Source organism: Myotis yumanensis, unplaced genomic scaffold (genome assembly GCF_028538775.1).
Source record: "Myotis yumanensis isolate MYYU_CA2020_CCGP unplaced genomic scaffold, mMyoYum1.0.hap1 SCAF_3, whole genome shotgun sequence".
NCBI classification, from domain to species: Eukaryota; Metazoa; Chordata; class Mammalia; order Chiroptera; family Vespertilionidae; genus Myotis; species Myotis yumanensis.
In genome coordinates this window covers 116,261,969-116,287,798 of record NW_027223754.1, presented here as the reverse complement: position 1 = coordinate 116,287,798, position 25,830 = coordinate 116,261,969, and the positions used below count along the sequence as shown (strand labels likewise).

Here is a 25,830-nt window from a genome sequence, read left to right as displayed (position 1 = left end):
TAAAAGCCACATGACCGAATTTTTAAATGGGAGAAAGCCACATATAGAAGAGATCAAGAACCAGAATGGCATTAGCCCTCTCAACAGAAGTCAGAAAATAATAGAATAAGGCCTTAAAAATTCCTAAGGAAGGTTATAACCTAAAATCTATATGTAGCTGTTACAATAACAAAAATGTTTTTAGCCCAGCCAGCACAGCTCAGTGGTTGAATGTCGACCTATGAACCAGGAGGTCAAGGTTCGATTCCCAGTCAGGGCACAGGCCCAGGTTGCAGGCTCGATCCCAGTGTGGGGCATGCAGGAAGCAGCCGATTAATGATTCTCTCTCATCATTAATGTTTCTCTCTCTCTTTCTCTCTCCCTTCCTCTCTGAAATCAATAAAAATATATATTTTTAAAAATTTTACATACACAAGATCTCAAAGTTTATCTCCCATGTACATTTCCTAAAGAAGCTACTGTAGAATGTGCTCCACAAAGCCAGGGAGAAAACTGGAAAAGAAAATAGAATCTAGAAAAGGCGAAACGTGAAGGGAATGTCCAAGTGGTGGAAAAGGAATGGCAGGCAATGGCTGCACAAAAGGACAGAGGGCTCCAGGGAAGGAAGAGTTTGCCTGATGGACATGTTCAGTGAAAACTGATATTGAGAAATTCTTTTTGTTTTGTTTTTTTAGTTCTGATGAAGATTAGCTGGAAGAGTAAATGGAAATTAAGGAAATGGAAAAATAAAGCAATGGTTAATTCCATATTGGGAGAATGGCGGAAAGTGAAGCAGGGGGCAGCAGGGGGTGGTGGTAGAAGTAAAGAACTAAATTTCTTATCTATCCTAACAGGAAGTCATAGATTTTTTTTAAAAAAATAGCAGAATTTTAAAAATAGAAGTATAAACACTTTATTTATAATTTAAGGATAAATTCCAGAAAAAAATAGTCTGAGGAGTAATAAGTAGTCTTCGCTGCAGAGGGGCTAGTGAGTGGAGATTGCCGATACTTTGTTATAAGCTTTACATTTGCAAACGTGATTCCCAGAGCAGGGGAGGGCATACATGTCACTCCAACGGCTTTTCCCAAATCACACAAGAAATCTATCTCATACGTCATAATTACAGATTAGTATTTAGCGACACACCAATTTTGTTCAATTTAACTTAATTACCTGTATCATCATATACAGTATATTTTTAAATACTCACCATGGATCCACCTAACAGTACAGTATAATAGTATGTACATTACCACAACAATTATATAACACAGATTTGTGGTGTTTTCTGATGTTGCAGAAGAGTTAAAAATTCTAAAGCAGGTTCTTCCAAAGTTTCAATAATGTATAATTACTAGAATTACCTCCACAAGGATTGAGGGTGTATTTTCCCCCTATACTTTGTACTTTTACATTTATAGTAGTAGAACAATGTCAGAGGTAAAATGACAAAGACCCTATCTCAACACATGGAGAAACTGACTAAACTATTTGGACCACTTATATGTAGACTTTAAATAAGTCTGAAAGAATCAAGAGATCATTTGGTCTAAGCCATATGAAATTTTGGTTATGAGAAAATTTTGACGTAAAATAGGAAACATCAGGCTTATAAGTAGAAACTATTCTATTTCTAAGGCACTTAAGTCATCAGACAATTTTGTTCCCTTCCATTAAAGATAAATTCAAAATTTCAAATCAAGTTTCTTGGCATTAAGTCTACTGATATAAATGAACATGTTTTCTTTAATAAATTATGAAATGTATTCATCATTTTTTAAAACTACTTCCAACCATAATTCTGAAGGCTAAGCATCAACGAATACTTACATTGACTAATCCAAAATAGTGCTCATTGACTGGAAACTGTTCTGGACCAATCTCTTTCTCTAATGCCGAGGCATTGGCGCCCTACAAAATGAAACACAAAAATCGTAGTATTTAGAGTATTTTCATAACTTTATCACAATTAATGTAGACATTATGAAGACATCCTTTAAATAACTATGCTCCTTATAACTACCTAACATTACTGAAAGAAAATAAAAAAAGGATAATGAAGAATAAAGGCTTTTAATAATATTACTAAAAACTAGTTTGAAGAAACTTTCTCATATAACCAAAGCCTAGATCAAGGAATTATATTCCTAATTTGTTCCTTTTATCCAAGTAATGAATTAAAACCCTTGCTGTATCATGCACTCTAAAGGGAGTTTGTAATCTGATAGCAGCATCTCAGAGAGCTGAAATTTTGTGAAATTAAAATGCATATAATATTCAGTGGCCTAACAATTCTTCAGAGATATATAACTAAGAAATTCTCATATAGAACTAAAGGGGGAAAGAATGTTTACTGAAGTATTACTGATGATTGTATAGCTGACAGCAATCTACAGAGTCTATAAAATATTATAGCATAACCCAGCCAGTGTGGCTCAGTGGTTGAGCACTGACGTAACCAAGGGGTCGCCGGTTCAATTCCCAGTCAGGGAGCATGCCCAGGTTGTGGGCTCAATCCCCAATAGGGGAGTACAGGGGGCAGCCAATCAATGTTTCCCTCTCTCCCTTCCTCTCTCTCTTAAAAAAAATCAATAAAAATATATTTTTTTAAAAGAACAGATTTATAAAAATATGATAGCATATTATATAGTAGAGTCAGAATAAATAAACTGGATTTACATACAAAAACATGGATACTTCTCAAAAACAATGTTAAAAAAAATGATTAGCACAAAACTCCATCATATATATAACAGCACACACATTCTGCCTCAAGGACACTGGCCTGTGGTTAACACCACCTTTAGTGTGAAGAAGCCCACCCCTGCTGTCTCCTGACAGAGGTACATTTCTGAACCTGGGAAGCCCAGACCTTTGTTAGACAACACATCCTCAACTTCTGGATGGGGCAAGCCTAGAAATAAGTACATACATTAAAGGAAACTCCTGGGTTGGTGGTCAAGTTCTACCAAAACAAGGTATTTCCTCTGATAACTTGCAGCCATCCAGCACTGTGTGTGTGTGTTTTATTTTTATATAAATTCCTGCCACAATCATTAGTTTACCAACACCATTCATTTCTAAATTAGAATACCAATAACTGTTTTTATAACAATATCAAATTCAATTATTATAGCAACTTCAAGGCCCACTGATCAAAGCAGTCCTCATGGGAATGTTGCAAGCCCTACTCTCTCCATCCCTGCCAGCTCAAGTCTTGTCACAAAACTTCAAAACTATCATTAAGCCCAGATGTTTACCACCTACTGTAAGAATTCAAACTGAAATTTTTTTCCTCAAATGAGTATAAAGTCAGTCTCTCTCTCAGTCTCTCTCTCTCTCTCTCTCTCTCTCTCTCTCTCTCTCACACACACACACACACACACACACACACACACACACACACACACAAAAGGTACTATTATCCAAAGTACCTCATACATCTATCTGTGTGGAATGCTGTCAGTTACACACACCTTGGGAAAGCATCTATAGCCTTAAAATGAACTAAAGACAGAACAAGATGTGAACTTTATCTTTCCAGTGTTAATTCCAATTACATGCCACACACCATGCAGTCTAACCACCCCAGATGTCCCATTTGAACCCATATATACCACATACTTTCATGCACTGCTTAGAAAGCTTTTCCCCATCCCCTTATCCTCAAGTTTTGACTATGAGCCAAGTTATTAACCTCTCTGTGCCTCCAATTCGTAACTATAAAATAAAATGTTACCAACCACTTTATAGGGTAGCTATGAGGCAGGATGGTAAGAACCTAGGAAAATTCCTTGGCAAGTGGGATGGGGAAACTGAGACAGACAGCTCATTCAAACTGGCCTTATCCAGCACCCTGACTCACCTGCCTCCTTCTCCCTTGCACAACCATTCCCTTAAGCATTAAGTCCTTAGGACAATGAGGTTCTGATCAGCATCAAATAATCTCAGGAACAAAGTCATGGGTCTGTTGACCACAGAGACGAAACAAAGCTTTGGTCAAACTAGAGATAACATCTAGGCCTCAGTTGTGTTTCGGCTCCAGGCCCAGAAAAGCAGCAAAACCAGAGGAAGCGAGGTCCTGGCTGACATCAGGACCAGATGCAATGATCAATGTCCCTCTATCCCAGGGCTGACCAATCAATAGAGACTATGACCCTGACCTTCTAGCTCAAGCATGTCAAACTCAAAGGCTAACAGAGGCCAAACAAACAAGGTTTAAGTTTAGGTGGGCCGCAAAAAAACAAAAGCTTCAATTTTCATAGAAACATAGGTTTATTTCAATAGAGACATGCTGAATACAAAGGGCTGAAATAAATGAGTAATCGTTAACATAAAATAATAGAACATTTTAATAAAAATTAGTTTTTTCTTGAACATTAACTTACCAGACACTGAATAACTGCACAAATTAATAAGCATAACACAAATAAACCTATTTTTCTCGTTCTCCGAAAGCGAAATATTTCCTGCTGTGCACACCAAACAAGACAGTCCAAGACCAATGACGTGGCAATTGGCTGCTAAAATATTCGCTGCTAGCATTAGTGGAGAGAACGGTAAGGGAAATGAATGCAACACGATTATAATAATCAGTCATTAGCGAACGTTGTAGCTCGTTATTAATAATTATGTATAACAGGATATTGTAAAAATTAAGTTATGAAATTTTTATTAAAACGTTTCTTACATACTGTTATATTGGCTGGGCCACAAAAATATTCGTTGTGGGCCGCGACTTTGGCATGTTTTTTCTAGCTCATTCTGATGAATCATTATATTAAAGGACACACCTAGAACGGTGATGAATATTCTACTGAAATCCTCCCCTGAGATTTCCCCTAAAATCCTACCTTTAGAAAACAGATAAAAACCCATAAGGCAAAGAACCCAGCACCTCTCTACACCTTCCTTTTTCAAGTGCAGGTATGTATCTTGGCTTTCTTTTCTCCTAAGTTCTAAAGGCCCTTCTTTCGCCTCTGTTACTTGTTTCCTGAGTCCAAGCAGCCCAGTTAGCTCACTTCTTCCTCTGTGACTTTCTCTCTAAAAGGCCAAGGCAGCTCTCTGAGCAGCCCAAAAGTACACTAAAGAGAAGATTTCTCTTTAGTGTACTTTCATTTTGCATGCTAAATAAATTTCCTCTTGTGCTGGAGTTGTTGGCTCTGAATTCTTTCTTTGCCAAACTCAAAAATCGAGGTCCATCAATCATCGCTAACAGTTACAAATAAACAAAATTAAACTTTTGAAAAGGCATCTGGCAGTGCCTAGTACATAAGCAAATGCCCCATAAATGTTGGTTCTCTTATCCCCTTTCTCTTAATCCCAAGGGGGTAAAAAGTTATTCTCATGAGTTAGTAATATTAATAATTATCATCTGCTCCATGCAACCAAAAAATAACTATATGACACTACCTACCAAGTTCAGTTATTATGCTCCTGGACTACAGAGGACAAACTCTTAAATGCTTGAACAAGTATTATGTATGGCATCATTCGTCCTCAGGGGCCCTGCCCTTTATATCAGATTCTAGTCTACTTTTTATTCAACCACCAGATTTTTGGCTATAGTGTCTTTCATGAGCAGCTAAGGAGAAGAGGGAACTGGGGGTTAGGAACAGCAAAAGGAGTTAAGGAAGACTGCAGATAGGAACTAAGTTGTCCCCACCCTCCTCCTTCCTGCACTGGAGCCTAGAAAAGGAAAGGAAACTGGTTGACACCTGAGCCCTCTATCCTGACCTGCATGGCCAGGACCTTGAGTTCCATGGGAACCGGGCTGTGTCTCATTCATCCTATGTCCAGCACATGGTGGGTTCTCAATAAAATGTTTATTACATTCTTTTTTTTTTTTTAAGGCTAAGAAATAAGAGAAGGAAACAAAAGAGACAGCTCAGCTATCATTAAAAATAAAAAATAGATCTTCTCCTCAGTCTGGCCAAGTCCACAAAGCAGCCCCTGGAGGTTCCAATAATGTACTCCTCAAAAGCCTAACAAAGAACAGAACCATAGTCAAAATAAGGTTTCCACAGCTAAATGTGTTTAAAAATTAAAAGATTAAGTAATTTTGAAAGTCTCCTCTAAATCAACATTCCATCATTTCCAATCACTTTTCTTCTAAGAACATTATAAAATTAAAACAAAACTCCCCAATTCAATAGTGAAGGATTATGGTTACAGATGGAGTAAGGGTAGCAGTATGAAATGGACAGTACAAAGAGAGAATGGAGCCCTGACTGGTTTGGCTCAGTGGATAGAGCATTGGCCTGCGGATTGAAGGGTCCTAGGTTCGATTCTGGTCAAGGGCATATACCTTGGTTGCGGGCACATCCCCAGTAGGGGGTATGCAGGAGGCAGCTGATCGATGTTTCTCTCTCATCGATGTTTCTAACTCTCTATCCTTCTCCCTTCCTCTCTATTAAAAAAAATCAATAAATTAAAAATAAAATAAATAGAGAATGGAATTTACTTTATGACAGTTCTAAATTAAGGCACATTGTAATAGACTATACTTTACTATGGTAATGATGCTTATCATAGATTCTGTGAATGCAGGACCATATTCTTATGCATGGATTCAGGATTTTCTCTGCAGAAATTATCAGAGTACTTCCTATTTCTAGCCAGATGCTAACTACAAAGGAAAGAGTACACTAAGCAATCCAGTTTGTAATGTTTTTTTAATTTAAAAGTGTTTTCAAAACTTGAGTTAGATGTAACTGGTGAAAACCAACCATAAAGACAAAAACTTGCTGTGCAATTTTCAGCATCTTTGAAGTTCTCAAACACAGACATCCCTTGAAGATTTTGTTGAAGGCCAATAAACTCTGTCATGTCAAATAATGGACAATCAAGAGCCCCAAGATTTAAACTGATTCTACAGCAAGTCAATATTTCCATCCCTATACTTGAGAAATATGATCCTACTAAAATTCACAATGTTTTTTTCCAAGCAATTCTTTATTTGGAAAAAAGAATAAAGGTATGTTCAGTTAAGAATTTCTGCTCTAAGGCTTTCATAGGCATTGGGATTCACTTGTCTTTTCAGAGTACATGACACGCATAGAAGGAAGAAGACATTTCTGACTGTACTGTCTCCATTACTCTAACTTACATAAAAGGTTATTTTAGACTCAGTATCTATTACTGCATATTCATCATGAAGAAGCAATTGGATATTCCTGACCTGCCTGATTAAAACAGCCAAAAGATGAATAAATTTCTAAATTAAAAAATAATAATTTACTAAGCTGGTAAGAAAATAAAAAATCGACAGAAACCAAAACACATAGTGATGGGGGACCACTAGGATATAAGCAAATGTCAAAGACAGATTTCATGTTGAGGGTATTTGCCAACCCCAGTGACCTTTAGCCTCTCTTCTGACAACTGAATAAATGAAAACAGGAAAACTAGTGCTAAAACTTAGGGCCCATCCAAGATAGGGATGATAGCAGAAGACACAGCATGACACTGTAATAACAGAAGACACAGCATGACACTGTAATCCCCAAAGGGCTATGTCTTCAATGTAAGAGAGAACAAGAAATAATTCTTAAAGGAGACAGAAAGGAAACTTGTCCTTGGCACTGGAGGAGGCGGGGCAATAAATATCTTCCAAACTTTCAAAACCAAAAGTTGGTCCTCATGAAAGTTTGTGACTCAAATTCCCACAAGCTGTAGTTCTTTAAAGAAAAAAAAAACTTAAGGACAGAAACCACACCACCTTGAAGGGGAGAGCTGCTGTGACTAGGAGCCCAACCTCACCACCACCCAGACTGGCCTCAGACACCACCCCGGACACTACAGGCACTCCGGCCAAAGATCTGCTACCTCAGCTGCAGAGCCACGGACACCAGGACTCCAGCATCCCCAGACGGGGGCTCCTGTGGGTCCCAGAGTGCACCTCCCCTCACACCGGCCCATCGCATCGTTCCTGGGTACAGCGCATCCCACTGGTGAGTCTCAAACTGCACCCCCTACCTGCCAAGCCCGTGGCGTTGTCCCGGCCCTGCACATCCTGCAGGCGAGCTTCTGACTGCATTTCCCCACCTAGCAAACCTGCAGTGTTGACCCTAACCTTTTGCATCCTGCCAGCGAGCCTCAGACCGGTGACAGCAAGAATGGGGAGACAAAGAAACAACCCACAAAGGAAAGAAAAGGAGGAATCGCCAGGAAAAGAACTAAATGAAACAGAGGCATGCAATGTATCAGAAAAAGAATTCAGAGTCATGGTCATACAATTCATAAACCGGATGGATGAGAAAATCAACAACTTATGTAAAAATTAAGAAGAAACCAAGAATGATATAGCTGCAATAAAAAACACAATGGAAGTTTTCAACAGTATACTAGAAGAAGCAGAGGACCAAATTAGTGAGTTAAAAGGTAGGGTAGAGAAATGCCTAATCTGAACAACAATTGGAGAAAAAAATTAGAAAGCAGGAGGAGAGCCTAAGGGAGCTTTGGGACATGAAACAAAGTAACATACGTATAACAGGGGTGCCAGAACAACAAGAAGAGAAGGATTAGAAAACCTATTTGAAGAAATGACAGAAAAACCTCCCTGATTTGGGGAAGAAAAAAGTCACACAAGCACACAGAGTCCCAAACAAGATGAATCCAAAAGGCCCACACCAGAACATGTTGTAATTACAATAGCAAACGTTAATGACAAAGAAAGAATCCTAAGGGCTGCAAGAAAGAGACAGAAAGTTACCTACAAACGAAGTCCCATTAAGCTATCAAATGGTTTTCAACAGAAACACATCAGGCCAGAATGGAATGGAATGAAGTATACAAAGCATTGGAAAGCAAGGGACTGAATCCAATAATATTCTATCCAGCAAGGCTATCATTCAAAATTGAAAGGGAAATCAGGAGTTTCACAGACAAAAAAAAGCGAAGGAAGCTTATCATTACCAAACCAGCAATGCAAGAAATGCTAAAGGGACTGTTGTAAAAAGAAGAAACAGAAATGCAAGAAGGAACATAGGCACAAAGAATAAAGATGGCTACAAACAAGTACCTATCCTATATAATAAAAGCCTAATATGCAAATCAACAGAAGGGCAGAATGACAGGTCACTATGATGCACACTGACCACCAGGGAGCAGACGCTCAACACAGGAGCTTCCCCCTGGTGGTCAGTGAGCTCCCACAGGGGGAGCGCTGCTCAGCCAGAAGCCGGGCTCACAGCAGCGCTAAGGAGCAGCTAGCAGGTGGGCGGTAAAGAGCGAGGTCCCAGACTGCAAGAGGGCACAGGCCAGGCTGAGGGACCCCACCCCCCAAGTGCATGGGGCCTCTAGTCAATAATAACCTTAAATGTAAATGGGTTAAATCCTCCAATCAAAAGACATCGAGTGGCTGAATGGATAAGAAAACATGACCCATACATACGCTGTCTACAAGAGACCCACCTCAGAACAAGGGACTCACACAGACTGAAAGTGAAGGGATGGAAAAATATCTTTCAGGCAAATGGAAATGATAAAAAAGCTGGGGTAGCAATACTTATATCTGACAAAATAGACCTCAAAGTGAAGGCCATAACAAGAGATAAAAAGGGCCACTTCATAATACTAAAGGGATCAATACAACAAGAGGATATAACTCTGGTAAACATATATGCTCCCAATGCAGGAGCACCCAAATACATACAAAAATTTCTGGAAGATATCAAAAGAGAGATTGACAGCAATACAATCATAGTAGGGAACTTTACTACCCCACTGACATCACTGGGTAAATCCTCTAGACAAAATATCGGCAAAGAAACAGCAATCCTAAATGACTCACTAGATCAGATAGACTTAATTGACATCTTCAGAACATTTCACCCCTAAGCTACAGAAAATACATTCTTCTTAAGTGCACATGAGACATTTTCAAAGATAGACCACATATTGGGACACAGGCAAAATCTCTCCAAATTCAAGAAGATTAAAATCCTTATCAAGCATCTTCTCAGATCACAATGGCATAAAATTAGAAATCAATTACAATAAAAACACTGAAAAAAATAAAACACTTGGAAGCTAACTAGCATGCTATTAAACAATAATTGGGTTACCAAAGAGATGAAAGAAGAAATTAAAAACATGCTGGAAATAAATGACAATGAAGACACAACAATCCAAAATCTATGGGACATAGTAAAAGCAGTCCTGAGAGGGAAGTTCGTAGCATTACAGGCCTACCTAAAAAAAAAAAAAAAAAAAAAAAAAAACAAGAAAAACTTGTAATATATTATCTAACTCTACAACTTAAATAATTTGAAAAAAGAGCAGCAAGAAAAGCCCAGAGTGAGCAGAATGAAGGAAATAATAAAGATCAGAGCAGAAATAAATGACAAATAGACCCCCCCCCCCAAAAAAAATACAAAAGATCAATAAAACCAAGAGCTGCTTCGTTGAAAGGATAAACAAGATTGATGAACCTCTAGCCAGGCTCACCAAGAAGCAAAGAGAGAGGACTCAAATAAACAAAATCAAAAATGAAAGAGGCAAAATAACAACCTACCCCACAGAAATACAAAGGATTGTAAAAAAAAAATACTATGAACAACTCTATTTCAAGAAACTGGTCAGCCTAGAAGAAATGGACATATTCCTATAAAAATACAACTTTCCAAAACTCAATCGGGAAGACTCAAAAAATCTGAATAGACCAATAACTATGAAGGAATCTGAAGCACTCATCAAAAAACTTCCAGCAGCCCTGATTGATTTGGCTCAGGGGATAGAGCGTCAGCCTGCGGACTGGGGGGTCCCGGGTTCGATTCTGGTCAAGGGCATGTGCCTTGGTTTCGGACACATCCCCATTGAGGGTTGTGCAGGAGTCAGCTGATGGATGTTTCTCTCTCATCTCTCTCTCTATCCCTCTCCCTTCCTCTCTGTAAAAAAATCAATGAAATATACTTTTTAAAAAACTTCCAGTAAACAAAAGCCCTGGGCCAGATGGCTTCAAGGGGAGTTTTATCAAACATTCAAAGAAAAACTAAAACCTATCCTCCTCAGACATTCCAAAAAAATTCAAGAGGAAGGAACATTTCCAAACTCTTTCCATGAAGCCAGCATTGCCCTAATCCTAGACAAAAAAATCAGCAAAGCAGCAGCAATTCTAAATGGCTCACTAGATCAGATGGACTTAATTGACATCTTCAGAACATTTCACTCCCAAGCTACAGAATATACATCCTTCTTATAAAGACACTACAAAGGAAAAGAATTACAGGCCAATATCTCTGATGAACATAGATGCTAAAATCCTCAACAAAATCCTAGCAAATCAGATCCAGCATTACATTAGAAAGATCATACACTATGACCAAGTGGGACTTATTCCAGGGATGCAAGGATGGTACAATACCCACAAATCAATCAACATGATACATCACATAAAAAAACTGAGAGATAAAAATCACAGTTATATCAATTGATGCAGAAAAAGCATATGACAACAGCCAACATCCTTTCATGATAAAAACCCTCAGCAAAGTGGGAATAAAGGGATCATTCCTCAACATAATCAAAGCCTTATATGACAAACCTACAGCCAACATCATACTCAATGGGCAAAAACTAAAACCATTTCCCCTAAGAACAGGAACAAGACAAGGTTGTCCACTCTCACCACTCCTGTTCAACATAGTACTAGAAGTGCTAGCCATCGCAATTAGACAAGAAGAAGAAATAAAAGGCATCCAAATTGAAAAAGAAGTAAAACTGTCATTATTGGCAGATGACATAACATTGTACATAGAAAACCCTAAAGACTTCATCAAAAAACTATTAGACTTAATAAATGAATTCGGCAATGTAGCAGGATACAAAATTAACACACAAAAATCTATGACATTTTTAATATACCAATAATGAGCTTACAGAAAGAGAAATTTAAAAAACAATCCCATTTACCATTGCAACAAAAAAATTAAGATACCTAGGAATAAACTTAACTAAGATGGTAAAAGACCTGTATTCAGAAAACTACAGGACACTGAAAAAAGAGATAAGGAAGAAAGACATAAACAAATGGAAGAATATACCATGTTCATGGATTGGTAGAATCAACATCATTAAAATGTCCATACTACTCAAAGCAATCTACAGATTCAATGCAATCCCCATTAAAATACCACTGGCATACTTCAAAGACCTAGAACAAACTTTCCAAAAATTCACATGGAATAAAAAAAGACCCCGAATAGCTGCAGCAATCCTGAGAAAGAAGAACAAAGTAGACGGGATATCAATACCAGATATCAAGCTATATTACAAAGCCACTGTCCTCAAAACTGTCTGGTTCCAGCACAAAAACAAACATATAGACCAGGGGTCCTCAAACTATGACCCGCAGGCCACATGCAAATACAAATATTGTATTTGTTCCCGTTTTGTTTTTTTACTTCAAAATAAGATATGTGCAGTGTGCATAGGAATTTGTTCAGTTTTTTTTTAAAACTATAGTCCGGCCCTCCAACGGTCTGAAGGACAGTGAACTAGCCCCTTGTTTAAAAAGTTTGAGGACCCCTGATATAGACCAATGAAACAGAGGACCCAGAAACTGACCCAAGCCAGTATGCTCAATTAATATATGACAAAGGAGGCAAGAGCATACAATGGAGTCAAGACTGTCTCTTACATAAATGGTGTTGGGAAAATTGGACAGATACATGCAAAAAAATGAAACTTGACCACCAACTTACACCATACACAAGAATAAACTCAAAATGGATAAAAGACTTAAACGTAAGATGGGAAACCATAAAAGTCTTAGAGGAAACCACAGGCAGCAAAATATCAGACACATATCATAGCAATATCTTTACTGATACAGCTTCTAGGGCAATGGAAATTAAACAAATGGGACTACATTAAAATAAAAAGCTTCTGCACAGCAAAAGAAACAAAACAAGAAAATCCATTGCATGGGAGAACATATATGCCAATGTTATCTCCGATAAAGGTTTAATCTTCAAAATTTACAGGGAACTCATACAACTTAACAAAAGGAAGATAAACAATCCAATCAAAAAATGAGCAAAAGACCTAAATAGACATCTTTTGAAAAAGGACATACAGAAGGCCAAGAGACATACGAAAACATGCTCAAAGTCACTAATCATCTGAGAGATGCAAAACAACATGACTATCATCAACAAATCAACAAAGGACAAATGCTGGTGAGGAAGTGGAGAAAAAGGAAACCTCGTGCACTGCTGGTGGGAATGCAGACTGGTGCAGCCACTGTGGAAAACAGTATGGAGTTTACTCAAAAAATTAAAAATGGAAAACAGAAACACCAATCAGAAAGAATATATGCACCCCTATGTTCATAACAGCACAATTTACAATAGCTAAGATTTGAACACAGCCTAAGTTGCCCATCAGCAGACAAATGGATTAAAAAAACTGTGGTACATCTACACAATAGAATACTATGCTGCTGTAAAAAAAGAAGGAACTCTTACCATTTGCAACAGCATGGATGGACCTGGAGAGCATTATGCTAAATGAAATAAGCCAGTTGGAGGAAGATAAATACCACATGATCTCACTCATTTGTGGAATATAGTGAACAACATAAACTGATGAACAAAAATAGATCCAGAGATAGAGAAGCATTGAACTGACTGTCAAACCTCAGAGGGAAGGTGGGGGGGTGGGGGAAGTAAGAGATCAACCAAAGGACTTGTATGCATGCATATAAGCATTACCAATAGACACAAACACTAGGGGGGGGAGGGCATGTGCTGGGGGATGGGAGTGGCCAAGGAGAGGTCAATGAGGAGGGTGGGGAATAATATTGTAATAGCTATGTATGTGCCAGCGGGGGGTGGGGGGGGGGTACTTGAAATATCAGGGGGACCACTCTGTAGGGTATATGATTATCTAACCACTATGTTGTGCACCTGAAACTAATACAGAATAGTATTGAATGTGATCTATAATTGAAAAAAAATATGGAAAATTGTATATGTTTTTCATCACAATAATAAAAAAAGAAAAAAGCCGTAAGCACAAAATATAATTCAAAAAGATCCTGAGTTGACAGTGTCTCAACTAGAAGATTATAAATTCACTCTGGAAAACAAATTTAATCCACCCCACAGAGTTCCCACGGCCCTGGCTAGGTTGCTTGTTGATTGAGCATCATCCTGAACACCAAAAGGTTGTGGGTTCAAGCCCCAGTTGGGGTGGGTATGGGAGGCAACAATCGATGTTTCTCCCCCCACGCCCCTTCTTCTCTCTCTAAAATCAATAAAAACATATCCTTGGGTGAGGATATTTTTAAAAATGAGTTCCCATAAATAAAATTCAGAGAGAGTTATGTTCATAGTCAAAAAACACACACATACAGCCAGGCCAGTGTGCTCAGTGGTTGAGCATAGGCCCATGAACCAGGAGGCCACAGTTAGATTCTCGGTCAGGGCACATGCCCAGGTTGCGGGATCCATCCCCCCGTATGGGATGTGCAGGAAGTAGCCTATCTATGTTTCTCTCTTATCGATATTTCTATCTCTCTATTCCTCTCCCTTCCCCTCTCTTAAATCAATAAAAATGCTTAGTTTTAAAAATACACACATCTACTTATATAAAAACCATGGGTGGTGTTCATCACGACCACAACCACCCCGACCAAGTGGAAGGAAGTCAGTACTGCAGGGGTTGTCTTGGCAACGGCTGCACCCTCCCCCAAGCTGTTTCCCAGAGCTGTTTCCTGTAAGGGCGGGGTTTGAGGCAGGAACCCGCCCTGGGAGCGTGGAGGCACTATCTTTCTAAAGTGTGCCGCGCCAGCACTGCCAAGGGTGAACCTGAGTGGCGGCAGCTGAAAGGCTTAGAAAAGACAAACAAGAGAATGAAAGCCGGGTCTCGGTGGGACGCTGCTTCTCTGAGAGACAGCGACCACACCCACAGCCATGCCTTTATTTTATAGCAGATTCTACGAGGCAAAGTAAGGGCATGACCAAGATGTTTACAACATTCTCCTGCATTTCAATCCTACTCAACTACATGCACCTGAACTCTATCAAGCCTACATTACTCAGGCATGTGGGGCCATGTGTTCGGACCATAGGTTCAAGCTTACAACTACAGCTGTTGGCTATAATTGTGCTGGGAGGGCCCTGCCTTCCAAGCTGGGACTTGCATATGGCAGTGAGAGAACTGTGCCCTCTCATCAGTCCAAGGCTTGAACCTGTCCAAAACACTGTAGCGGCTGCCCACAATAAAGTTTTAATTCTGTTTCTTTGTTACTGATGTTGTGGCCCCACCCTATAACAAAGAAACAATTTCCGGAGAACGAGGCCCAGGAATCAGGATTTTAAAAAGATTCCCAGGTGATTCTAATGTGCAGCCAAGGTTGAGAACCACTGCTATAGATAATATTAAAAATATATCTAAACGTGCAATTCTTTGTCCAAAAAATGAGCATGTTCAAAAATTAAATGAAGAAAATTTGGATATACTTGATGGAGATTTTCACACATACTTGAGTGATGATTCCATTGATTCCACAGATGATGCTGAAAAGGAAAATTTTCCCATCGAATTTCTTAATAGTATTATTCCTTTGGGAATGCTGTGTCATAAATTAAAATTGAAAGTGGGTGCAATCATCATGCTATTGAGAAATCTCAATAGTAAATGGGGTCTTTGTAATGGTACCAGATTTATTATCAAAAGATTACGACCTAACATTATCGAAGCTGAAGTATTAACAGGATCTGCAGAGGGAGAGGCTGTTCTGATTCCAAGAATTTGTCCCCATCTGACACTGGCCTCCCATTTAAATTGATTTGACGACGGTTTCCCGTGATGCCAGCATTTGTGATGACTATTAATAAATCACAAGGACAAACTCTAAACAAAGTAGGCATATTCCTGCCTGAACCTGTTTTTGCACATGGTCAGTTATATGTTGCTTTCTCTCGAGTTTGAAGAGCATGTGATGTTACAGTTAAAGTTCTAAGTACTTCATCCCAAGGGAAATCAGTCAAGCACTCTGAAAGTGTTTTCACTTTTAATGTGGTGTACAGGGAGATATTAGAATAAGTTTAATCACTTTATCAGTCATTGTTTGCATCACTGTTGTTTTTATATCATGTTTTTGTTGTTTTCATATCATGTTTTTATTGTTGTCATCATGTTTTTGTCGTTTTTATATCATGCCTCTGTTGCTGTTATATCCTTTTGTTACTGTTTACTTATTAATAAATTTATATTATTTTCATATACATTTTACTAATTTCCTTTCATTTCTCACACTTCTATTATAGAGAAAGGGCAAATAGCAATATTCAAATATCTCTGCTAATTAATTCCCTTTTTAAAAATATATTTTCTTGATTTTTTACAGAGAAAAAGGGAGAGGGATAGAGAATTAGAAACATCGATGAGAGAGAAACATTGATCAGCTGCCTTCTGCACACTCCCCACTGGGGATGTGCCTGCAACCAAGGTACATGCCCTTGACCGGAATCAAACCCGGGACCCTTGAGTCCGCAGGCCGATGCTCTATCCACTGAGCCAAACTGGTTAGGGCAATTAATTCCCTTTTAATGTGCACGAATTTTGTGCACCAGGCTACTAGTATATACATAAAAACAGGAAAACAAAGTACCATAAAGAAAAGCCAGCAAAAAGACAGCCAAACTAAACTCAAAGACATTAAATATCAGAACTAATTCAGACACAATAAAAAACAAATTTAGTATGTGCCAATAAATAACACAGGCTCAATTACAAGAATGAGACCCTAAAGCGGGGATGGGGAACCTTTTTTCTGCCAAGGGCCAACTAGATATTTATAGCATCATTCACAGGACATACAAAATTATTAACTTAAAAATTAGCCTGCTGCCCTAGCTGGTTTGGCTCAGTGAATAGAGCGTTGGCCTGCAGACTGAAGAGTTCCAGGTTCGATTCCAGCCAAAAGCACATGCCCAGGTTGCAGGCTCAGTCCCCAGTGTGGGGCGTGCAGGAGGCAGCCGATCAATGATTCTCTCTCATCATTGATGTTTCTCTCTCTCTCTCTCCCTCTCCCTTCCTCTCTGAAATCAATAATAAAAAATAAAAAAAATTAGCCGGCTATATTTAATCAAACATTTAATTAACGCACCCCCAATGTCTTGGCAGGACCAGACCAAATGATTTCAGGAGCGTATGAGGCTGGACGTTCCCCACCCCTGCTCTAAAGTCAAAGCAAAATTTTTTTAAAGAACCAAATAAAACTTTTAAATGTAAAAATTACAATAATTTAAAGTAAAAACTTACTGGTAACTACAGAGACAGTAAAAAAAAAAATCACTGGTTGCCAGGGGTCAGGTAGTGGGAGGAATAAATACGCAGAGTACAGAGGACTTTTAGGTCAATGAAAATTCTCTGTATGATATAATGATGGATGCGTGTTTTTACACATTTGTCCAAACCCATAGAATGCACAAAACCAAGAGTGAACATAATGTAAACTATGGATTTTTGGTGATTATGATGTGTCAATGTAAGTTCATCAACTGTAAGAAAGGCACCACCACTCTTGTGAGGGATGTTGATAATGGGGGAAACTGTGCATGTGTGCAGGCAGGGAATGTATGAAATTATCTCTGTATCTTCCCCCTCAATTTTGCTATAAACCTAAAACTGCTCTAAAAAAAGTCTTAATAAAATAAACAAATAGCCCAGCTGGTGTAGCTGGTCAACCTATGAACCAGGAGGTCTCATTTGGATACCTGGTTAGGGCACATACCTGGGTTGTGGGCTGAATCCCCAGTAGGGGGTGTGCAGGAGGCAAATAATCAATGATTCTCTCTTATCATTGATGTTTCTATCTCTCCCTCTCCCTTCCTCTCTGAAATCAATAAAAACATATTTTAAAAAATAATAAAATGAAATAAATAAAATTAAGGGGAAAAATAAAATGTTTGTGCTTAAAAAACAAGGTTAATACTAAGTAATATTTTTTAGTCAATATACCTGTCAGTATAATGTTAGCAACTAAAACTAACGTTTTATTAAAAGTAGGTAATGTGGATTTTTAATTTTATTGAGATATAATTCACATATAATATTATAATTAGATTCAGGTATAGAACATGATTTGATTAATGTATATTGAAAAATAATCACAATAAATCCAATTAACATTACCACTCACAGTTACAAATACTTTTTCTTTGAGGTGATTACTTTTAAAACCTACTCTCTTAGCAACTTTCAACCATACAATATAGTATGATTCACTACAGGTAGCATGCTGTACAGTACAACCCTAGGACTTATTATTTTTATAAATAGAAGTTGCATCTTTGGCCACTAGGAAATGTTGTTTTACAGCTGTAGAGAGACCATGGTATACTAAAGATAGCCCTGAATTAGCAAAGTTACAGACTGGAGTCTGGACTTGGCCATACCACTTCTCTGTGTAACTGAACACAGGACCTCGGTTACCTCGTATGTAAGATATTAGTATCTATCGTACCTCTCATGCCCACATTTCTAGCAACATGTGAATCTACCAGCTCTTCCAATCTCATTAAATGTTAGGGCTAAAATATTGGATAGTCTATTAAAGGTCAAACACTTAACAAAATTCTGAATAAAAATTAGGACACAGTACCAAATCCTCAGAACTAGTCATGTGATAATAAAAATTTGCAGGCTGTTGAATAAGTACCTCCTTAAACCTACCTAGTAGAAAAGGTGAATTTCATTAAGTATCTGAATATCTAGCCCTGTGTGAGAAGTTGTAGAATGTGATTTTCAAACGGTAGCACCCAACTACCATTTTCTTTTTCAGTAAAACAGAATAAATTCTTAGAAGGCTAAAAAATGCTTCTTTTTAATGCCCCAAAAATTTATCATGCAAGTAAATGAATAAGTTGAAACTAGAAGGACACCTTTGATCTATTATTTTTAAGATACCACCTGCAAAGAGAAAAAAAAAATAAGCTGGGAGATGGCTGCTTCCCATTACATAATTTTTACATAGTCAACCATGGAAAACGCTTATCTGACTGCCTTTCATTCTACCATTATAAGGAAGATGCAAACTGATAACCAGGAATGTTTTCAAGAAGTAAGGTAAGAAATGTCCATAATCTAAAGCTAGAATATGGCAGAAAAAAATGATATCTATGAATACATATCATTGTAGAAAGCTAATTCACAGTTCAGTATACACTGTTTAAGAAACTAGAGAACTTAATATATCTTATCAAGAAATTAAAAGTGATTAAAATGTAAAAGGATGAACATCTATCTAGAAAACATATTTATCAAGAATATTCTTTTTTATATGAATTATGGCAAACTATCAGTTCCCTGACAATCTTCTTTTTATTTAAGACAAATAAGAAAAAATACAATATATTTTTCCCACTTTTGTGTTTCATATCCTGTTTTAGGATCCAACAGATATCATTCCAAGATTAATACTGAAAGAATCATATCAGGTCAGTACCTAAAAGAGAAAACTACCAAAACAGGCAGGAAAGGTTTCCCAAAGATAAGAGAAGCAAGTGACCTTCGTACACCAAAAAAAGTTCTGGAGGCACAGAAAGAGCCAATATGAGAATGTGAACACAACAAAGAGGAAGTGAATGAATCCAGAGCACAGAAGATATGAGAAACAAGTTTCTATATCTTACACAAGAAAGAAACTCAAGGCTGAAAGCCCACACCTGATCTGGAAGACACTGTACACTGTGTCCCTGAAACTGTATCAAAGACAACAGAAATTTTTATGAAATAACAAACCATTACCATATTCTAAGTTTCAGACATCATAAAAAGTCTCAAAGCAGTAGTCTTTCAAGAAAAGGTGAATTTCATTAAGTATCTGAATATCTAGCCCTGTGTGAGAAGTTGTAGAATGTGATTTTCAAACTGTAGCACCCAACTACCATTTTCTTTTTCAGTAAAACAGAATAAATCACAGTACATCTCTCTACTAAGAGTACACAATGGTTCATGAAACTTTTGTTCCTATATTTAAGTATGTAGTACAATTATGTCTAACTGTAAAGAAATAAGTCTATTTCTCACTGTGAGTTGAAATCAATAAAGTTGTGACATACAGTGCTGTGAAAGTTTTTTTTTAAATGCTACGAAAAAAATTGCAAAGTCATAATCTAATTGGGAAGTATACGGTGAATAAAAATTAGTTTTTCATAATGACACAAAGGTAGAAAATTATTTAAAATAAATGTGAAGTTATAGAGCAGAGAATAAGCACCAAACTACAACACAGCATGTATACAGGATGTCATGACAGGAATAACACTGAGAGCTAGAGGATTTGGGAAAGACTTCACAAACAGATGGAACTAAAAGAGCCAAGCCTTGAATTTTTCTTCAGAGGTGTTTTCGTTACAGCTTTTCATGTTGGCAAAATGAGAGCCCTGAAGAACATGAGTAGGCACTCAAACACTCCAGCTGTAGGCTCTGCAGTACCCTGAGCAAAGGCCTTCAGATCAGGAGGCCTGCACTACTGGCCTGGTTCTAATATAACCTGCTAAAGCACAGGGTCATCTTCCACAAATCACTCTCTGCCTTGCTTTCATCAGCAAGATGCCAGATTTATGGTATTATTGCATATCTCAAATGCTACAATTCCAAAATAGCAGCAATATAGAGTCACAATCAAAGTGTGGTATTAGGACAAGATATTTTACCCCTTTGTGCTCCAGTTTCCTAATCTGTAAGGACAAACAACACCTTTATCATGGCTTGTTTCTGAAAACCACATAGATGTTTAGAACCATGCCTGGCACAGTAAGCATTAAATAAATTATTTGTCCCTTCTTACCAGCAAATGAACCCCTCAAAAGACTGAAATTTCAAAGTCACTGAGAAAGTCTGTCTAAGAATCTTGTAGTCATTCTAAGAATCTTGGTCTAGGCCCTCTGTAGTGACTTCCTCTGGTTTTAACTCTACCATCAGAGTTAAAATGGGCTCCACAGATAGAGGATTCTTAGATTGATGCAGACTGAACACTGACACTGTACCATCACAGCATACCTCAGAGAGCTGTGAACACTGAGCATCAGAGGTCAGCACAAAGCAAAGCCAGCCTTGATGAGATAGGATACAAACAGAATAGAGAGGCACCATCTCCAACACTAATGGATAATCTGTCCAAATGTCTCACACTTGCATTCCTGTAAAGAAAATCACTATACAGATATTATTAAGTTAAAGTGAAATAAAAAACATGTATATTATTGACTGACTTAATTACTCTCTTACTACTACAACAACAGAACTCATACTCCAGATTCCAGAGGCTAACTGTACTCTAGCCTCTGGTAAAATTATCATCAAATTTAAATCATTTTGTCAAATACAGTTGGCACTATAAGCAGTTATGTCCAAACATAACCAAGGGTAAAATGACATCACAGCAATGGCAGAGTAGGAAGCTCCAGGGGCCAGTCCCTCCACCAAAACCATTAAGCTACTAGTAAAAAGTCCATCAGAATCAACTACCTCAGAACACTTACAACAAGCAGGGGAGTGGCTGGTGAAGAGAGAGGCTGCTGAAGCTGGGTGAGAGAGAGGAGTGTGCAACCCAGCCACCATTTCTCTTTATCTGGAATTCCAGACATTGAAATTACTAGTCAAAGGTTTTTAATCAGTTGTCTTCTATATACTCAAAGAACTAAAGGAAACAAAAGAACTAAAGAAAATCAGGAGAATGCTGTATAAATAAATAAGGGATGTCAATAAAGAGAGTATAATTATAATAATTCCAGATTTTTTATTTGCTTTCTTTTTAAAGTATAATAGCTGAAATAAGAAATTCAATAGAGGAGTTCAATGGCAAATTTAGGCAGGCAAGAGAAAAAAAATCAGTGAACTCGAAAATAAGGCAGTTGAAATTATCGTCTGAAGAGCACAATGAAAAAATAATTCAGAAAAATGAAAAGATACTGAGGGACCAATTGGACACCACCAAACATACCAACATATGCATGAGAATCCCAGAGGGAAAGAAAGAAGCAAGCAACAACAACAAATAAAAAATCTGAAGAAATAATGGCCTAAAACTTCCCAAATTTTATGAAAGACCTGAATTTACACAACCAAGAAGTTCAACAAATTTGAAGCAGAAAAACTTCAACAAGATCCACACATTATAGAGAAATTGTAGAAGACAAAGAGAGAATCGAAATCTTGAAAGAAGAAACTCATCACATACAGGGGATCTGCAGCAAGATTATGAGCGGAGTTTTCATCAAAAACCACAGATGCCAGAAAGCAGAGGATAACATTTTAAGTGCTAGGAGAGAAAAACTGTCAACCAATTTCTAAAAATGGCAAAATTAATCTTCAGGAGTAAAAGAGAAATTATGATATTCCAAAATAAATCTAAGGGGATTCATTACCAGTAGACCTGTCCTACAAGAAATACTAAAGGGAGCCCTTCCAGCTAAAACGAAAAGACACTAGGCAATAACTCAAAGTCATGTAGAAAAGTAAAGAACACGGATAAATATAAAAGTCAGTATTATTGCACTTTTGGGAGTTATTCTAGTTTTATTGAGAAGTAATTGACATACATCACTGTAAAAGTTTAAGGTACACAGCATGATGGTTTGACTTACATATATTGTGAATTGATTACCACAGTAGGTTCATTAACATCCATCTATCTTCTCATAAAGATAAAATACAAAGAAAAAAATTTTCCTTGTGATGAGATCTCTTAGGATTTACTCCAACAACTTTTTTACATATCATACAGCAGTGTCAGCTATCGTCATCATGCTGTATATCACATCCCTAGTACTCATCTCTTATAACTGTACTTTTGATTTTAACACTTGGATTGCGGGAAACGAGTTAAGTCGGCTCGCGTGAATTGCACGTACTCCACGGGAGCCGTCTTAACTCGGTTCATATAGATTTGCGGTGGAGTGCGGGAAACGTGTAAACTCGGGCCGATTGTAACTGCGTATTACCAAATATTTGTTTGTTTGCCGTTCACAAAGATACCTACCTGCGTATGCGAACCGTTTCATACCCATTGGGGTAATAGGTATCATAAAAATCCCTTGTAAGTAGAGAACACTTTATGGCGCTGGTCGAGTACAATACCGTTAGGGTACCAATGTATTGTTTTCTCATTTTATAACCGATATCCCTGGATATCTCACCATGCAAAGAGAATAGTTATTGAGAAATACTTCTTGTGTCCGGACGTCTTTAGTTTTGAGTTTTGTGAATATTATTACGTGTTTAAATATTTAAATATATTGTGATAAAGACATTCATATAGAATTTTTTAACCAAATAAAATAAAATCGTTCCGCAAAGTGTTCGCATAATAATTATTTTTTTATATCAGATATCTATCGGAGTACCGCTATTTTCAGTTAGTATTATTTTTATTTGCTTTAACCTAGAATGTCGCAGCATTCAGACTATAGTGATGATGAGTTTTGTGCAGACAAGTTGTCCAATTATTCTTGTGATAGCGATCTTGAAAATGCGAGTACAAGTGATGAAGATTCTAGTGATGATGAAGTAATGGTGCGTCCCAGGACATTGAGGCGACGAAGAATTTCGAGCTCCAGCTCTGACTCAGAGTCAGATATAGAAGGCGGGAGAGAAGAATGGTCGCATGTTGATAATCCACCGGTCTTAGAAGATTTTTTAGGGCATCAAGGATTAAACACAGATGCTGTTATAAATAATATAGAAGATGCCGTGAAATTATTTATCGGAGATGATTTTTTTGAATTTCTTGTAGAGGAGTCAAACAGGTATTATAATCAAAATAGGAATAATTTCAAACTTTCAAAAAAAAGCCTAAAGTGGAAAGATATAACCCCTCAAGAGATGAAGAAGTTTTTAGGGTTAATTGTTCTCATGGGACAGGTGCGCAAAGATAGAAGAGATGACTATTGGACCACGGAGCCATGGACAGAGACGCCATATTTTGGTAAAACGATGACGAGAGACAGGTTCCGACAGATATGGAAAGCTTGGCACTTCAATAATAATGCGGATATCGTAAATGAATCAGATAGACTTTGCAAAGTGAGACCAGTACTAGATTATTTTGTGCCTAAATTTATAAATATTTACAAACCTCATCAGCAATTATCACTAGATGAAGGGATCGTACCTTGGAGGGGAAGATTATTCTTTAGGGTATATAATGCTGGCAAGATCGTTAAATATGGAATATTGGTTCGTTTGTTGTGCGAAAGTGATACAGGATATATCTGTAACATGGAAATTTATTGCGGCGAAGGAAAGCGATTATTGGAAACGATACAAACAGTAGTGTCTCCATACACTGATTCGTGGTACCATATATATATGGACAATTATTATAATAGCGTCGCAAATTGTGAAGCACTTATGAAAAACAAATTCAGAATATGTGGAACAATCCGGAAAAATCGAGGTATACCTAAAGATTTTCAAACAATTTCTTTGAAAAAAGGTGAAACAAAATTTATAAGGAAAAATGATATATTGTTACAAGTGTGGCAATCAAAAAAGCCTGTATACCTGATTTCTTCGATTCATTCTGCGGAGATGGAAGAAAGTCAGAATATTGACAGAACATCAAAAAAGAAAATTGTCAAACCGAATGCACTCATTGACTACAATAAACATATGAAAGGTGTTGACCGGGCCGACCAATACCTTTCATATTATTCGATATTGCGGAGGACGGTCAAATGGACAAAAAGGTTGGCAATGTATATGATAAATTGCGCATTATTTAATTCTTATGCAGTTTACAAATCAGTGAGGCAAAGAAAAATGGGTTTTAAAATGTTTTTGAAACAAACAGCTATCCACTGGTTGACGGATGATATTCCAGAGGACATGGACATTGTTCCAGACCTTCAACCAGTACCGTCTACTTCTGGAATGCGGGCTAAACCACCTACATCTGATCCACCATGCAGGCTATCGATGGACATGAGAAAGCATACGTTACAGGCAATTGTCGGAAGTGGAAAAAAGAAAAACATTTTGAGAAGGTGTCGCATATGTTCCGTTCATAAATTGCGCAGTGAGACACGCTACATGTGCAAATTTTGCAATATACCTCTACATAAAGGGGCGTGTTTTGAAAAATATCATACGCTAAAAAACTATTAATTTCTATTTGTTTTGATTTATTATGAAAATTTTATTTTAAACTTTAAAAATATGTGTATATTTTTAGGTAATAAGTATTTTTTGGGTTTTTCGTATTTAGTTTATATATATCGAATTATTTATGTACTGAATAGATAAAAAAATGTCTGTGATTGAATAAATTTTCATTTTTTACACAAGAAACCGAAAATTTCATTTCAATCGAACCCATACTTCAAAAGATATAGGCATTTTAAACTAACTCTGATTTTGCGCGGGAAACCTAAATAATTGCCCGCGCCATCTTATATTTTGGCGGGAAATTCACCCAACACCGTAGTGTTAACCCCCCTTTTTTCATATATGACATAAAAGGAAAACACATTAAACAACTATAAAACTGTGTTAATGGGTGCACAATTAATATATGTAGAGAAACAGATATGTATAGAACCAGAGTGTTTGTGTACTATTGGTATTATTAAAAACTAGAGGCCAAGTGCACGAAATTTGTGCATGGGGTGGGGAGGCCCTGGGGCTGGCCTGCACCCTCTCACAATCTGGGACCTCTGGCTCCTAACCGCTCGCCTGCCTGCCTGCCTCATTGCCCCTAACCACTCTGCCTGCCTGCCTCATTGCCCCTTACCAGTCTCCCTGCCTGCCTGATCACCCCTAACCCCTCTGCTTGCTTGCCTGATCGCTCCTAACCGCTCGCCTGCCTGCCTGATTGCCCCTAACTGCTTG

General features: G+C 37.7%; 1 protein-coding gene across 1 annotated transcript in view; it reads right to left on the bottom strand.

Annotated features, from left to right (window-relative positions):
• Positions 1 to 25,830, bottom strand: part of USP12 (ubiquitin specific peptidase 12) — a 121,385-nt gene that overhangs the window by 56,486 nt on the left and 39,069 nt on the right. The window contains exon 2 of the mRNA XM_070409430.1: positions 1,813 to 1,893. Within this exon, the coding sequence (XP_070265531.1) occupies positions 1,813 to 1,893 (81 nt within the window). The remainder of the gene's footprint in view (positions 1 to 1,812; positions 1,894 to 25,830) is intronic.